General features: G+C 41.4%; 1 protein-coding gene across 1 annotated transcript in view; it reads right to left on the bottom strand.

Annotated features, from left to right (window-relative positions):
- LOC126095461 (leucine-rich repeat-containing G-protein coupled receptor 5-like) overlaps positions 1–16,804 on the bottom strand; it is a 1,115,085-nt gene that overhangs the window by 540,366 nt on the left and 557,915 nt on the right. The window contains exon 6 of the mRNA XM_049910253.1: positions 6,572–6,643. Coding sequence (XP_049766210.1) covers positions 6,572–6,643 — 72 coding nt within the window. The remainder of the gene's footprint in view (positions 1–6,571; positions 6,644–16,804) is intronic.

Genomic DNA, 16,804 nt, shown 5'->3' with positions numbered 1-16,804 from the left:
CGACCGCACAGTGAGTGCTTCCTCTCGTTGATAAGAGCGGAGCCTCTGTATGTGGTTTCCTGTGTTGTCGATTAGGTCTTGCTAAGCTGAGAGGAGTTCGTAGTGTCGGAGTGTCTGCAAGTGGCGCCTGTTAAGCTCGACGCAGCTCCGCGAGTGTGTCGCATTTTCAACAAAGCAGTTAGTGTTTGCTTCCCATTGAAGGCACCTTCTGGAAACAACTTGTGGAACAAATTACTAGTCCTAGTGTTTGCAATGCGCTCAGCTTCAGATGGATCTCGCAGTGTGGCTAATGTATACGAGAATGGTATTCCAGCACCATCGACGAAGGACACAGTAAAAGTCTTACATTTGATAACCACTTAACCTGCTCTAAAAACATGGTACTGAATCAAACCTGTGTGAAGATCGCCATACTGGTTACCAGACATACATATAGTCTAGCGCGCATGTAGTAATAAGACGGAAAGACCTCCTTGAATTAAGAGTGTAGTCCACCAACCAATTGAAGTGCGGTTTATTCGTATTTCAGTTTGTCAGTTGAGTTTTCTTAGTTTCTTTTTCAGTTAAGTATTTTTTTGGTAATTTAAATTCCTTGCATTTAATTGCACCAAGTAAATGAGGTACTGCGTTTGTTTTTAATATTTAAATTTGTCGGTAGGATTGGCAGTTAACTTGTATAGCTGTTTGTCTAGGTACGTAGCATTTTTGAGTAAATTAGAAACCTTGTTTTTCAGTCAATATTTTATTCACTTTTCTTGGGCACTGCCAATGCTTAACAGTTATGATGCTTCAGAAGCCATTATAACTATGTGCGGAAACTGTGTTGATGTAAAGCCAAACTAACAAGCATAGAGATGGCATGTACCAACCGACCGCTCAGTTTCAAGTTAATCCTCCAAGTAAACGCAGTTCTTTTGCAAATGAAATGCTGGATTTTCGCTTGTTGCAAACGGGATTGGCCTACTTGCCATATCAGTGCTTACCTTAGATGTTATTTAATTTACTAATAATTAGGAATATTTGTTTCCTTGAAAATTATTGTAAATTTTACCTAAAGAAACTTTAAAATCGACGAAAGCTTTGGAAGTTTTGAACGTGGTGTTTTAATTAGTATATATAAAAGGCAGTGTACATACTGATTCACTCACTGGTTTCTTGGTTAGAAATAAAATAATATTTGAGTGTTTTAGGAAATTCAGCTTGTAAGAGGGTGAAACAGGCGATGAAAGTTTTTATGGAACTGACTGATTATGAAAACGTTTTGAAGCTGAATTTACGAAAATAAAGAAAAGAATCTGTGCAGACCACACAGCCTACGCGAGCGGAGCAGTGGGCGTCAAACCAGTCTACTGAAAAGTTATTTAAATTTTTTAAGATTTGGTGTTATTGCACGGGTTTGCTTAAATAGTTGTCACAGTTTTGCAAGTAAAAGACTAGAGTCCAATGGATGTCAGTAATTGTGATTTGAAATTACGAGCCTTAGATTATTTAGTAAAACAAAGGAGTTCTTTTTGAAACAGTGCACAGTAGTTCTTGTTCCAGAACCTCTTCTACTTCACAAGCTTGGAACCACGCGGTTGGTTAAGTAGTATTTGTCTGATTAAAACTGTGTGGAATAATTTAAACTGTGACATTTTGTAAAGTACGGACCAGAAATATTAAGTATTTAAGTATCACATTATTAAATGACACCTCAACACAAATACACATACTTAATTACTTTCATTTAATTTACCTTAACTTCTTGACAGTCTAGATATTTCACTTGTATTATCCACCTTTCTCTCAATTTATTTAAACGATGAACAGCTCATTTGATTTCCGACTTATTTCAAATCGTCCAATCGGTGGATCTCCTGTCTATCGAAACCCATGTACTGAGATAACCCATACTAGTCTAAAGAAAGTCACGTGTCTCCACCTGTTCAGTTTAGTTGCTTAATCAAATTCAATGTGGACCGTGTGAATCGTTAGCTTGCAGTCTATGAAGGAATTTAATGTATCGCCTGTTGATTTTTTACAGAATGATGTGAGTTAGTAAGCTAATTAGTGAGGCATGAAAGCTAAAGGTGATAAGTAGAGACACATTATAACAATAGTTATTTCCTCCACTCAAATTTCTCCCTTTGTTCTGATTGTCGCCCGCCACACAATATAATGCATGCACGTACACAACAAACAAACGAATATCAGAATGCATACAGACATTATAACGCAAACAAAATTCGACCGAAATATACAATGCGATAATTGAAAACACTATAGTAGTATACACTTACAACCAACCAAAGTTTTTTAAGCACAAAAAAGTGAAATACTTGGGCAAAATATACTAGCAAATTCCAAAAATCGGACGTTCTGGTGTTCATAAAACACGGAGCACTTATGTGATAACAGGATGCCAAAAATTTGTAAACGGGACAAAAAAGTAATATAACTTTACAACATTTGCTTCTTAAGTAAGAACAAGAGAACAACGAAAATATAATATAATCATGGTAATAAAAAGGCACATTTATTACAGTCATACGACAAACATGTATTACAAGGAACTAAGTATGTTTCGCAAATAAAAAGAATGGGATACGCGAATGGCGTGAAAACAACCTCTTATTTAATCGTACAGACGGACATCTCCTAGATTATTTATTTATTTTGTGGCTTACATTGGACCACTTTAGTCAGTATTATGAACTAGGTTCTTCTGTTTTTTGTTGACCCAATACTTTTTCATTCTTTCAGATCGTGCCCTTCTCTCCTCATCTGCAATCAGCCTTCCCATTCTCTGTTGGTTAATTTGTATTGGTAGTGTGATATATTTGTCCTGAAGTAACTTGAGCGCGTCTGTCTTGCCTTTCAAATCCTCCATCGTAATCTCCTTGATCTCTGCGATCCATCGAATGCCGCTCTTACTATTCCATAAATTCTCAATTATTCTCCCTCTAATTCTATTTACTGTTGACCTCATGAAATGTCCTAGGAAAGAGATCTGTTTCAGTGCCATTGTACTTGTCACAGGTTCTATTTCTTTATAAACTGTTTCATCTGAAGCTATTCTCCGAACTCCGTCATTTTGGTATTTTTTATTTATACATGTTCTGACTATCCTTCTTTCTGTTTTGAGTAATCTGCCTATTGCTGCAGTGTTGGTTGTTTTAAATATAGTTTCTCTAGCATATGTTATTTGCGGCTGTGTGTTTTGTAGTGTTTCTGTTGTGTAGCTATTCAGAGGCGTTTTTAGTTATATGTGTTCTTGGTAACATGATGTGTTTTAATCAGTTTGTTTATTCTAGTCTGCTATGATGGTTTCTCATTAACGTTGTTGCATTTACACTTTTCAACAATTTTTAAGTTGTGTTCCCCAATTCTAATTTTGTTTGCCAGCTGCGGTTCCGTTAGCATTCTTTCTGTTTCCTCAAAAGATATTTTAAGGCGAATACTCTGAACTATTCCCTATAATGATTGTATTTGTTGTTTTGTTTCTTGAATGTTGTTGGCGAGAAGAGCGAGGTCATCAGCAAATCCTAAACATTTCAACTATATGTAATTTTTGTGTTCTAATCTTAATGTTCTTTGTACTGTATTTGTACCATTCCTTCATTATGTATTCATGGGCACTACTAAGAAGAACTGGTGACAGACCATCTCCCTACCTTATCCAGTGTTTACCAAGACTGGTTCAGAAAGTTCCCCTCTGAACTTAATTTTCTAATTTGTATTTGTTAAGTTAAGCTCTATCAGTTTAATTAATTTTGGGTGGCGTCCGAAATGTCTCAAAATTTTTAGGAGTGAGGGTCTATGGGCGGAATCATATACTTTCTTAAAATCTATAAATGTAATTGAGAGAGTGTTGTTTCGTTTTCGGTAATAACCCATTCTTAATTCCAGAGTAATTATTTGTTTGGCTCAGCGTCTCCAAGGTCTGAAGCCTCCTTGATATTTTCCCAGTTCCTTATCCAGTTGTTCTTTGATTCTGTTGTGCAGACTCTTGGAAAAATCTTGTAGGTACAGTTCAAGAGGGAGATTCCTTTATAGCTATCCGAATCACTTTTGTCTCTCTTTTTATAATGTGGGTAAATTGTAGCTGTGGTCCATTCTCCTGCGAATTTTTCTGTTTCCCAAGATAACAATAATAACAATAATATACAAGTGAAAAGGAACGACAGAAAAGATAAGAATGACGATATTCCATTTTATTTGCATCCCTTATCGTAATACACTCCTGGAAATTGAAATAAGTACACAGTGAATTCATTGTCCCAGGAAGGGGAAACTTTATTGACACATTCCTGGGGTCAGATACATCACATGATCACACTGACAGAACCACAGGCACATAGACACAGGCAACAGAGCATGCACAATGTAGGCACTCGTACAGTGTATATCCACCTTTCGCAGCAATGCAGGCTGCTATTCTCCCATGGAGACGATCGTAGAGATGCTGGATGTAGTCCTGTGGAACGGCTTGCCATGCCATTTCCACCTGGCGCCTCAGTTGGACCAGCGTTCGTGCTGGACGCGCAGACCGCGTGAGACGACGCTTCATCCAGTCCCAAACATGCTCAATGGGGGACAGATCCGGAGATCTTGCTGGCCAGGGTAGTTGACTTACACCTTCTAGAGCACGTTGGGTGGCACGGGATACATGCGGACGTGCATTGTCCTGTTGGAACAGCAAGTTCCCTTGCCGGTCTAGGAATGGTAGAACGATGGGTTCGATGACGGTTTGGATGTACCGTGCACTATTCAGTGTCCCCTCGACGATCACCAGTGGTGTACGGCCAGTGTAGGAGATCGCTCCCCACACCATGATGCCGGGTGTTGGCCCTGTGTGCCTCGGTCGTATGCAGTCCTGATTGTGGCGCTCACCTGCACGGCGCCAAACACGCATACGACCATCATTGGCACCAAGGCAGAAGCGACTCTCATCGCTGAAGACGACACGTCTCCATTCGTCCCTCCATTCACGCCTGTCGCGACACCACTGGACGCGGGCTGCACGATGTTGGGGCGTGAGCGGAAGACGGCCTAACGGTGTGCGGGACCGTAGCCCAGCTTCATGGAGACGGTTGCGAATGGTCCTCGCCGATACCCCAGGAGCAACAGTGTCCCTAATTTGCTGGGAAGTGGCGGTGCGGTCCCCTACGGCACTGCGTAGGATCCTACGGTCTTGGCGTGCATCCGTGCGTCGCTGCGGTCCGGTCCCAGGTCGACGGGCACGTGCACCTTCAGTTGACCACTGGTGACAACATCGATGTACTGTGGAGACCTCACGCCCCACGTGTTGAGCAATTCGGCGGTACGTCCACCCGGCCTCCCGTATGCCCACTATACGCCCTCGCTCAAAGTCCGTCAACTGCACATACGGTTCACGTCCACGCTGTCGCGGCATGCTACCAGTGTTAAAGACTGCGATGGAGCTCCGTATGCCACGGCAAACTGGCTGACACTGACGGCGGCGGTGCACAAATGCTGCGCAGCTAGCGCCATTCGACGGCCAACACCGCGGTTCCTGGTGTGTCCGCTGTGCCGTGCGTGTGATCATTGCTTGTACAGCCCTCTCGCAGTGTCCGGAGCAAGTATGGTGGGTCTGAGACACCGGTATCAATGTGTTCTTTTTTCCATTTCCAGGAGTGTATATTGTTAGTTATATCTGATTTGCTCTCCAGCCTCAATAATCAGTTAAACTACAATGGCTACGTGATACATAAACAGCGTTTTCTGTTCATTAAATATTAAGTTTTTCATTTTAAGGAACATTTTGTTGTTTCTTTCATATTTTCATGCGGCTAATAACGTAGAAAGTCAATGATTAGGCAGATATCATTTAAATCTCACTGTTTTTAATATATTCGTCAATATTTTATTAGGTAGAGGTACTATTTCGCTATCTAAAGTAGTGGCAAAGCTATTTTCCTTCACTTTCTAACTTTCATTAACCAAGAGAGCAACGTGTACCTTTCCCATTTCTCTTCAGTTCCTCATGTATGTTATTCATATAGAACTTCGCTAAATGTTAAAAACTGTGGTTACTAAAGAGGATGTTAATTATCTTGCAACACGTTGTATTATGTAATTTTGCGAGTATTTGAAGGGCTAAAAGTGAAACATTTATATTCAGTTTTTTTAATCACTTACGGCTATACTGGGCTTGTAATACGTCACTAAATCTCCTGTGGTCGACACGAAGTTATAACCGATTCTTCCACCCTCCCTTGAGTATGGTCTGCAGAATGATAGTACAAGCACGCGAAAAATAATACCGAAACGTTAGAAAGCAAATGGAACTGGTACATTGTTGTTTTCAATATTTAGGTAATCAGCTGATTTTCTCCTTTAATGGCAGTATCAGATTTTTCCAAACGTATTTGTTTTTAATCTCCTGATTGCGCTGCCCAGGTTTACTGAACGGGCTCCTGTTTGGCTCTGTGAACACCAGTCAGTTATGGATGAACAGTCATTTACACAATAACTTGGCCGGCAATACTGAACGCGTTGCGGACCACAGTGCGCTCTTCAGAGCTGTGTGGGTAGACAGGAGAAGTCAGACATGAGAGTCAGTACTCACAGGATCAGCAGGTGCGGAAGCTCAGGAAACGCCCCCACAGGCACCGACGTCAGCAGGTTGCTACCCAGGTTCCTGTAAACACACAGACACACACACACGTTTTCACTAAACATACATCGACTCAACACATATAACACTCTAGAACAGTGTGAAATGTTCATACCAAGAGACGATTATTCACTTTCAGATGGTCGTCTCGTCAGATAATTTATCAACAAAGCCTTTATCAAACCGTTATTTTGTCTCTGAAAACCACTGAATTTGTTCAATTTCTCGAAACGCATTTACACGGTAATTTGGTGGGAGTACCTTAATGTACACCTTGTTGTTAATTTGTCAAAATACTTCGCTACTTGTTCCACATTCCTAAGGGTTCCATACCACACGATGAACGAATGAATCAAAATATAATTCATGTAATTTAAGTGACACACTATAAGTTATTTCTCTTTTTTTAAAAAAAATTATGATTTTTCCCTCTTATAAAGCATTAAAACAACGAAAGTTATCTTAGCTGAAAAAGAATTTGTGCAAGTTACTGTGATCCGACATGACATTTTCGTCAAGTTGTTATTGTTGTTGTTGTTGTTTTGCCTCCAGTCAGAAGACTGGTTTGATGAAGCTCTCCATGCTATTCTATCCTGTGCTAAACTTCTTCATCTTCAAATAACAACTGCAACTTACATCCTTCTGAGTCTGCTTACTATATTCATCTTTTCGTCTCCCTTTACGATTTTTACCCGACACTTCCCTCCAGTATTAAACTGGTTATCCCTAGATGTCTCAGAATATGTCCTATTAACCGATCCCTTCTGCCAATCAGGTTGTGCCACAAATATCTTTTCTCCGAAATTCTATTCCGTACCTCCTCATTAGTTACGTGACTCTACGAACCTAACCTTCAGCATTCCTCTATAGTACCATAATTCGAAAACCTCTATTTTCGTCTTGCCTAGACTGTTTATGGTCCACATTTCACTTCCGTACAAGGGTACTCTCCATACAAACACTTTCAGAAAAGGCTTCCTAACACTTGACTCTATATTCGATGTTAACAAAATTCTCTTCGTCAGAAACGCTTTTCTTGCTGTTGTCAGTCTACCTCTTCTATCTTCTCTACTTCGCTCATTACCAGTTATTTTGCTGCCCAAATAACAAAACTCATCTCCGACTATGTGTCTCGTTTTCTAATTTGATTCCCTCAGCGTCACCTGATTTAACTCAGCTACATTCCATTATCCTTGTTTTGCTTTTGTTGATGTCCATTTTATACCCTCATTTCAAGACAGTGTCAATTCCGTTCAAAAATGCTCCTCCAAGACTAAAAGCTGCTTCTGACATAATTACAATGTGATCAGCAAATCTCTAAGTTTAAATTTCTTCTCCCTGAAATTTAATTCGTACTTTAAATTTTTCTTTGGTTTCCTTTCCTGGTTGCTCAATGTACGGATATAATAACATCAGGGCTAAAACACTGTCTCCGTCCCTTCTCAATCACTGCTTCCCCTTCACGACCTTCGACTTTTATAACTGCCGTCTGGTTTGTGTACAATTTGTGAACAGCCTTACGCTCTCTGTATTTTACCTCTGCTCCTTCAGAATTTCGTAGAGAGTATTCCATTTGACATTGTCAAAAGCTTTCTATACCTCTACAAACACCTATTTTCTCACAGAAGTGGTACGGTCAGTATTGCCTCGCGTGTTCCTACAGGTCTACGGAATCCAAACTAATCTTTCCCGAGGTCAGCTTCTACTAGTTTCTCAATTATCTTCTAAAGAATTCGTGTTAGTATTTAGCAACCATTACTTACTAAACCGATAGTTCGGTAATCTTCGCACCTGTCAGCACCTGCTTCCTAATTAGAATTATTACATTCTTTTTGAAGTCTGAGGGTACTTCGCCTATCTCATACATGGACACCAAGTCGGAGAATTTTGTCATGACTGGCTCTTCCAAGGCCATTAGTATTTCCGACGGAATGTCGTCTACTCCCGGGGCCTTGTTTCGACTTAGATCTTTGAGTGCTGTGTGAAGTTCTTCTCGCAGTATCATATCTCATTTCTAATTTCTATAATATTGCCTTGATCTTCCCTGTACATATCGTCTATAGACTCCTACCACCTTTCAGCTTTCGTTTTTTACCTTAGGACTGGTTTTGCATCTGAGCTCTTGATATTTATACAACTCCTTCTTTTTTCTCCAAAGCCCTCTTTAATTTTCATGTAGGCATTATCTATCTGTCCCATAGTGATATATGCTTTTAAACCCTTACCTTTATCCTCTAGCCATTACTGCATAGCCATTTTGCACTTCCTATGAGTCTCATTTTTTAGATGTCATATTAATGCTTCTGCCACATTAAGAATTAAGAATGTGTTTATTTAGTGAACATTAAAGAAGTTATTTGCGAAAAAGAAAATAGAAAAAGAAGAGAAATTTTTGCTGAATGTCTTAATTTCAGCATATGTGAAATTGTATTTTCGATTACTGATTCTAATGATATTTTTGTTAAAGTTGCACCATTTCCAACCAATAAATATAAACAAATTAGCTCCAAAACTGCCCGAATGTACAGAAAAACTGAAGCACCCAGAAGACATGGTCGGATGTCAGTGTAACTTCATATACGTACAAACAACTGGCGCGTATGTAAATTATTGTAGCTGCAATTCTCCTTGACAGGCAGAACGGCCACCAGAGTGCATTAGTGTTGTTCGCGTTTTGTATTTTTACCAGTCCTGGTAGGGCAGACAGCCTCGTCGGATGTTGAGTGATCACTGAGAAGAACAAGGTGACGCTGTGTACCTGAAACAGCTTTATCAGCACTGACCGAGTTTGGAAGTGGCCCCATTGTGGCTCTCCATATGGCTGGCTGGTCGATTCATACAACGTCCAGATTTGTAGGCCATTCGGATGTGACAGCGACCTGATGTTGGGCAGCATGGGAACGTGAGGGTAGGCATGTCAGTCGTCAAGGGTCCAGTCGACCACGTCTCACCACCTTGAGGGGGCATTGCTGTATTTTACAAGGACATCGTAACTCCTTCACATCAGCACCTGCCATCCGAAATCCACCAATAGAGTCCCAGCAACATCCTACGTCATCCTGCAGCTTTAATTGGAGACTAGGAGCATCCAGTTCGACTAAGGAATGACAGTCACATTCGTAGGCTGCAGTTAATATTACTTTATTATCTTTATTAACGGTTATTTGTCATTCACTAGCTATGGCTCGACAGACAGCGTCAAACTTAAAACAGTATTACTATATTAAAATTAATAAAAAACTGCTATTTAAACTATGAGTGGGTACTATAAAACATCAGTTTAACAATTGGATTACCATACACATTACAATAATAAGACAAATAGTATTGGAACACAGACTAGTAAAATAGCAGAGTTGTTGCTGTTTTTATTGGTAGTGAGTTGCAGTTCAGGTGGACATTGTACTATTGCCAGAGAAATATTCTTCTATAATGCACAAGGACTGCTATTTTAGTTTACACAAAATTTTAGTCCTAAATTTTTCGACTGATAATGACTGAATCCATTAGGTAGAGCATTAAATAATTTTAGGGCCTCCATTGGGAAGCTGTTCTGCCTCTTAGTTAATCGACACCTTGGCCTGTTAACGTTGTCTTTATAGTGAGTACTGTATTGATGAACTTCATATTTCTTTCTGTAGGTCTCATGATCTTTGTATGAACAAAGCAGTTGAAGATAGATTGGATGAAAGCACTAGAACTCCAAACCTGGAAAAAATTGCTTTGCAATGGACAGTCTTTTTGGTTGAGCTAACGATCCTCATTGCTTTATTTTGTAATAAAAGCATATTCTTGCAGCCTGTGGCATTGCCACACAGTAATAGCTCATAGCTGATGTGACTGGTACATTGCATAGTATACTGTTAATAGGTGCTGGTGTAGTATAACTCGTTCTACTTTTCTCAAGAGGTATAGGAGCCACGAGAATTTGGAACATAAGTATTTAGTGCGTTGTTGCCGGGTCACCTTGATCTCAATGAAAACGCCCAAAAGCTGAATACCTTCTATGTCACCCAGTGCTTCAGTCTCACTTAGGCTGTATATCTTCCTGGTTTTGTCTTCATTAATCTTCATCTTGATCTCACAGAGCAGTATTTCTGCTGATCGACTAGCTTGAAGTAGACTTTCCACTTTTGACAGCAATGTTGTGTCAGCTGCAAACTGCAAGGTGTGCCCAGTGGAGCCTAAATCATTAACGAAAATTAAGAATAACAGGGGCTCTATTATGGATCCCTGTGTCACACAACGTTTTAACTTCTTTCCCCTTGATTGTGCTCCTTGCACTGATACAATCTGTCGTCTGTTATACCACGAAACCGCGGGCTGGCTTAGGAGTGGTGCCATGGGCTGCTTGACGAATAGCGTCGCATTGTGTTCAATGACGAATCGCGGTTCTGCACTACCCCCGGATAACCTCCGTCGGCAACTATGGCGGCTACCTGCGGAAAGGACTCATTCTCCAAATGTTTTGAAGATGCCTAGCGGTATTACTCCCTGCGTCGTTGTGTGGGGAGCCACAGCTAATGACTTAATGTCACGGGTGGTAGTGACTGAGGGAACTCTGACGACGCAACGGTATGCCATGGACATCCTGCGTCCTCGTATACTGGGTGGCTATAATTAGACTTTTGCTGCTTGGGAGGGCCACCCATGAAAAATGAGTGATCCTAGGACAATGAAACTTTCTGGAAACATTTGTAAGGACATGCGGAAGTAAAATAACAAATAAAGCATCGAAATAAACAGTTTAATTTCGACATTAGATGATAACATTTGTTAATTGCGTATCATGTTTACGTTCCAGGTTTCACACGTTGCTCAACGTGACGACCATGTGCATCCGCAACAGCCCAGAATCGCGCTACAGATTGCTGTAATGTCATTTCACAATTATTCGCATCACTTTTCGAACAGTGCACCATGGAACGTTCAGCTGTCGTGACAGCGCATGGACTGCTTGAAGGTCGCATATTGCATCCACCATTTTCAGCTATGGTAATAATATCGTCTTCAACAATTTGCGGTGTAATGCCTAGTCGGCGTCTCCCAGGAGCAATTTCCAAATCGCCGGTTCATTCGAACTTACTGATAATATTCTTCAGTCCCGGTGCAGAAAGAGGACCTCTCCGTATTCTTTTAGCACGTCGGTGCTCGTGAAGAGAAGCAGCACTGCTGGCCACTCTAGTCGAGCAATGTAGTTATCCTGCAGCAAGTCATTTACGAGATGTGCTCGATGGGGGCGCGAATTGTCGTCCACGAAGACGAATGCCTCGCCAATATGCTGCCGATATGGTTGCACTATCGGTCGGAGGATGGCATTCTCGTGTCGTACATAGAGATGGGGCATCCGCTCTTGAACTAATTCATAGAGTTGAATCTTTCAAAGGAGTGAACAATCAGTGATTCAGAAAAAAAGAACGGTAGCTCCAAACGTTTCCCACGGCAGAGAGAGAGAGAGAGAGAGAGAGAGAGAGAGAGAGAGAGACGGAGCATATCAGCAGCGCCTCTGCTGGTCAGAGCACAGTGCACGCCACACAACACAGCCAGCGCCGGCCTCTGCCCTGCTTCTACCTTGGCTGCCTGCATTGTGCAGTGCCCCATTGGATTTTGTGTTTCACATATGCCGTGCCGTCTCTGTGCGTCGTCTGCCGCCTGCAGTGTCTGGCGCAGCGTAACTTCGCATTGCTCTCTGTCGGCGATCGTTTCAGTCGCACGTCCTTCCCTCTGGGCAGTTGATGCTAGCAACAGGACAGAGAGCCACCTAGCGGATAACATAGGAACTACTTGCGAAAACCTGCTCGCAAGGGAACGGACGATTTGTCTCGGACCGGGTGAGTTCAACGCTCCCCCCACCCTCTGAACTCGCCCGCTCAACGCTCACCCCACTGTCTCGACTCTAGCCAGAGCGTTGAGCAAAGCGACTCAGGTGTCACTGTGGTCTCTGCGGTCTCAGCTCATGCAGTAATACAGCTCGCGGCTCGACCTGCTCGACTCAGCGCCTGTGCATCGGAGTTCATCCCTACTGGATATTGTTCTTCGTAGTAATAACGCTAAGTATATTACATTATTATGTTATGTATACATCAATTGTTTTTATTTTATTTTTATTTGTTTAAACTGATTAGATTAGGTCCCTGATGACTCCTCTTACTATAGGATTTTTATTATGGACACTCGAATTTACGCTTTAATTACGAGCGAACCGATAAACGTATCGCAAAATGTGATACACCAATATTTTCCTTGTTTTATTCTGCGTAAGGCTATATGTAGCACTTTCGTTTTACAGTCAAATTTATATTTTTTTTCTTATTCTGGTACGGATTTTGCGATTTTAGGCGTCTTCGGAAGGAAACGTTCACTTTAAAAATATATGGCTTGTGATGTATTTGTATGAGGTTAATGAAATTTTAATACATTATAGCCAAATATATTGTTAATGTAAATCTCAAGTTACAACGTTTTCCGATCACCCAAAAAACCACGATAGTGCAAAATAAATCAATAATCAAAAACTTTGTCATATCGTGGAAATTTCAATAAACAATACAAAATTCTTACTCATTATCTGTGTTAATTCAAAATAGGATCAACTAAGATCAAAATACAGGTATAGTACTGGAATAAACCAAGTTTAAAGGGCAATGTGCCTTCCATTTATTTTCTATTGTAAATGAGTGGTGAGTCATGAAAAAGAGCTAATTCATTTCAGGGAGTGAACAGTTCTGATCCAATCTCTGAAAAGAACAGTTTTGCCCATCTCTAGTCGTACAGCCGTTACGGTGCCATTCATGACCACGAGAGGCGTATGTCGGCCCCACATAATGCAACCCCAAAACAGCCGGGAACCTCCACCTTGCTGCACTCGCTGGACAGTGTGTCTAAGGCGTTCAGCCTGACCGGGTTGTCTCCAAACACGTCTCCGTTGCTTGTCTGGTTGAAGGCATATGCGACACTCATCGGTGAAGAGAACATTATGTCAATCCTGAGCGGTCCATTTGGCATCTTGTTGGGCACATCTGTACCGCGCTCCATGGTGTCGTGGTTGCAAAGATGTGCCTCACCATGGACGCCGGGACTGAAGCTGTGGATCATGCAGCCAATTGGGCACAGTTTGAGTCGTAACACGAAGTCCTATCGCTGCACGAGAGGCATTATTCAACATGGTGGTGTTGCTGTCAGTGTCCCTCCGAGCCATAATCCGTAGGTAGCGGTCATACACTGCAGTAGTAGCCCTTGGGCCGCCTCAGCGAGGCATGTCATTGACAGTTCCTGTCTCTCTATATCCCCTCCATTTATTAACAACATCGCTTTGATTCAATCCGAGACGCCTGTCCACTTCCGTTGTTGAGAGTACTTCCTGGCACAGAGTAACAATGCGGACGCTATCGAACCGCGGTACTGACCGTCTAGGCATGATTGAACTGCAGACAACATGAGCTGTGTACCTCCTTTCTGGTGGAATGACTGGAACTGATCGGCTGTCTGACACCCTCCGTCTAATAGGTGCTGCTCATGCATGGTTGTTTACATCTTTGGGCGGGTTTAGTGACATCTCTGAACAGTCTAAGGGACTGTCACTGTGATACAATATCGACAGTCAACGTCTCCCTTCAGGAGTGCTGGGAACCAAGGTGATGCAAAACTTTTTTTGATATGTGTAAAATGAAAGCACCGGCATGTGCATGAATGAACGATAATCTTAGACCCGCGCTGGTAGTTGTTAGTTTTATTTTCAAACAAATACAACATTAACAGGTGGACTTTTAGTGGGTTGCTTTAATGCACTTCATTACTGCGTGGTACAGAGATGGTAGCACATCTAGGTCCTGTGTTTTTCACATGCGTTGTGGAAACTGGACAGGAGTTGGTCATTTAATCAACAATTTTAACTGCACAGTCGCTGTCACTTGTAATCATAACAAGAGTATTTAGTGATACTCTAGGAGAGGTTAGAATGGCTAACATGGAGTCAATATAAAGTGTTCTGCCGTAGGATTACCCTAAATATCTCATCTCCCCTAGCGTTCTGCAAAATTAGCTGACCACGTCATGTAGGTCACCTCTCCAGTCAAATTACTTGCTGGTACTTTTCGTTGCTATAGCATAGCACCTTCTTCACCATAGTAAAAATGCATACTGCCCAAAAAAGTTTCGTTGTAACAGGATACCAGAGTAATGCTAGTTTTATTGTTTCTCTTTCTGCACCTGCAAATTCCGTATTCCATTGAGCGATTAATCGTACCCTCCTCAGACTCGTCCGTTGTGTATGATTATTTGTGGGCCACAGAAAGACATTCCCTCCTACATCTACACTGACGAAACCAGAGAAGACTCGCCTGGGGGAATAACAGTTAAACAACATGTTTTTATCCTGTACGTCGTCTTAGTGTGTTCCTGCGAAATATGTGCCAAGGTGTACCAATTTCAATCACTTTTTCGAGATGTACATTGTGGATTCGTTGAGTTCATTCTAAGTGGCCAAAATAGTTCATTCTAAATTCACCAAATGCATTTTAGTGAACACGAAATCGATTATTCATATTATGTTAGTCTGAAAAGTGCATGTCTGAACGAATAAGCTTTCCTTTCATACTAACCTTCCTTCGCAATACATTGCATTCTGCCACTAGTCTGGCTTTTTATATCCACTGAGTCAGATTTTTTTTTCCTGTGCCAATTAATGTTTGCTCTAAATTTAGAAGGCTTGTATACTCCTAAATGGCATCATGTCCTTAGTATACATTTCCACACGCTAGTCAGCCACTAAGTCTTCACCGTCTTTCAAAATATTTATGGGATGAGGAAACTGTTGGTCAAATTTGTAAACATGTCGTGATATGCTCGACATTCCTGTGTGAGTGTTAAGTAACTTTTTACATAGTTTTCATTGAGAGACACCTACCGATTTGTTTGCAGCTGCCTCATTAACAAACGACAACTTTCCTCTTACTGGACTTGGGCTCCGTTTTGTGACTGGTATGTATTCCCCAATTAGTACACCTCTGGTTCAAAGCGACTATACGAAACTCGTTTCTGAACTCCTCCGTCCTCCCGAAAGCGAGCGTTAACCACCGCACAATTCCACTCATTCTGCCTATATAATTTTGAGGCTACGTGTCTGAGACAACATGATACGTCTTACCTGCTGTCACACCATGCCACAACGACATCTCAGTCGTGCTATTTCTGTATGTTTACTGTTACTATTTTGGTTGCTAGTCTGGTTCAGAATTGGACCATTGTTTTTAGGGCACCTGGTGATGTCACGACGTGAGATCCTTTCACTCCGTGTAGATTTGTGAAATGGAGATATGCGACCGAGGTCGCCAGCAAATACATTTGCTTTGATATTAGTTTTGCGTATGAGACAACCTCTTATCGATGGTTCAAGTGACTAGAAACTCACTGATGTGTAAGAGCTGTGCAACTACGAAGTCCGTGTTGGTGGAACTTATACGTACACCATACAGGCTGAAAACAGCCTAATGCTCGTGACGTAACTAATCGTAAAATCTTCGGACAAGTTTTAACTGTGACAGGAAATGAGCATGTTGAAGAGGACCATTATGGTTGTTGCTACTAACATAAATCTTACTTGTAAGCTACTGATTTCATTTAAATACACGAGTAGAGAATTATTACAGTTTTGTTTTGTTTTTCCCAGCGGCACTTTTGTCTCAGTTTAACTGCAGCCCTGTCTTATTTGAGCAACCGGTAGCCGCGTGTCCACATTCTGTTGCCTGCCAAATTTTGTTGGAGACAATTCTTCAGCAGTGCTAGCCACTGTGCTATATCCGATCACGAACGTTTACGGGCAGTGACTCAACGTGTAAAAAAAAAAAAAAAATCAGAGAGAGGGAAATGTCGCAACAGGACACCTACACAAGGAACGTCAGTGACAATATGGATTCGGCTATGGATGCAGAAACACCTTCAAGAATTCAAGTTGATGTCTCAGTGATATTCTTAGTCTGCTCAGTGGAATGCAGCAGCCAGCAATGGCTGATGTTACAGCCGATACAATTTCGTTGTGAATCAGTGTAGTGTATTGTGCTTCCTATAACTTCTTTCAACGCCAGTAGCCTAACAAAGAGAGGACACTGAACTATTTACAACAGTTCAGTATGAAGTTTTATATGCGATTCGCTACAATACTTATACCGTCCCCAATGTCATCTTCCA

This window comes from Schistocerca cancellata, chromosome 8 (genome assembly GCF_023864275.1).
Source record: "Schistocerca cancellata isolate TAMUIC-IGC-003103 chromosome 8, iqSchCanc2.1, whole genome shotgun sequence".
In the NCBI taxonomy this organism is placed as follows: Eukaryota; Metazoa; Arthropoda; class Insecta; order Orthoptera; family Acrididae; genus Schistocerca; species Schistocerca cancellata.
This window is presented reverse-complemented; position numbering and strand designations above follow the sequence as displayed.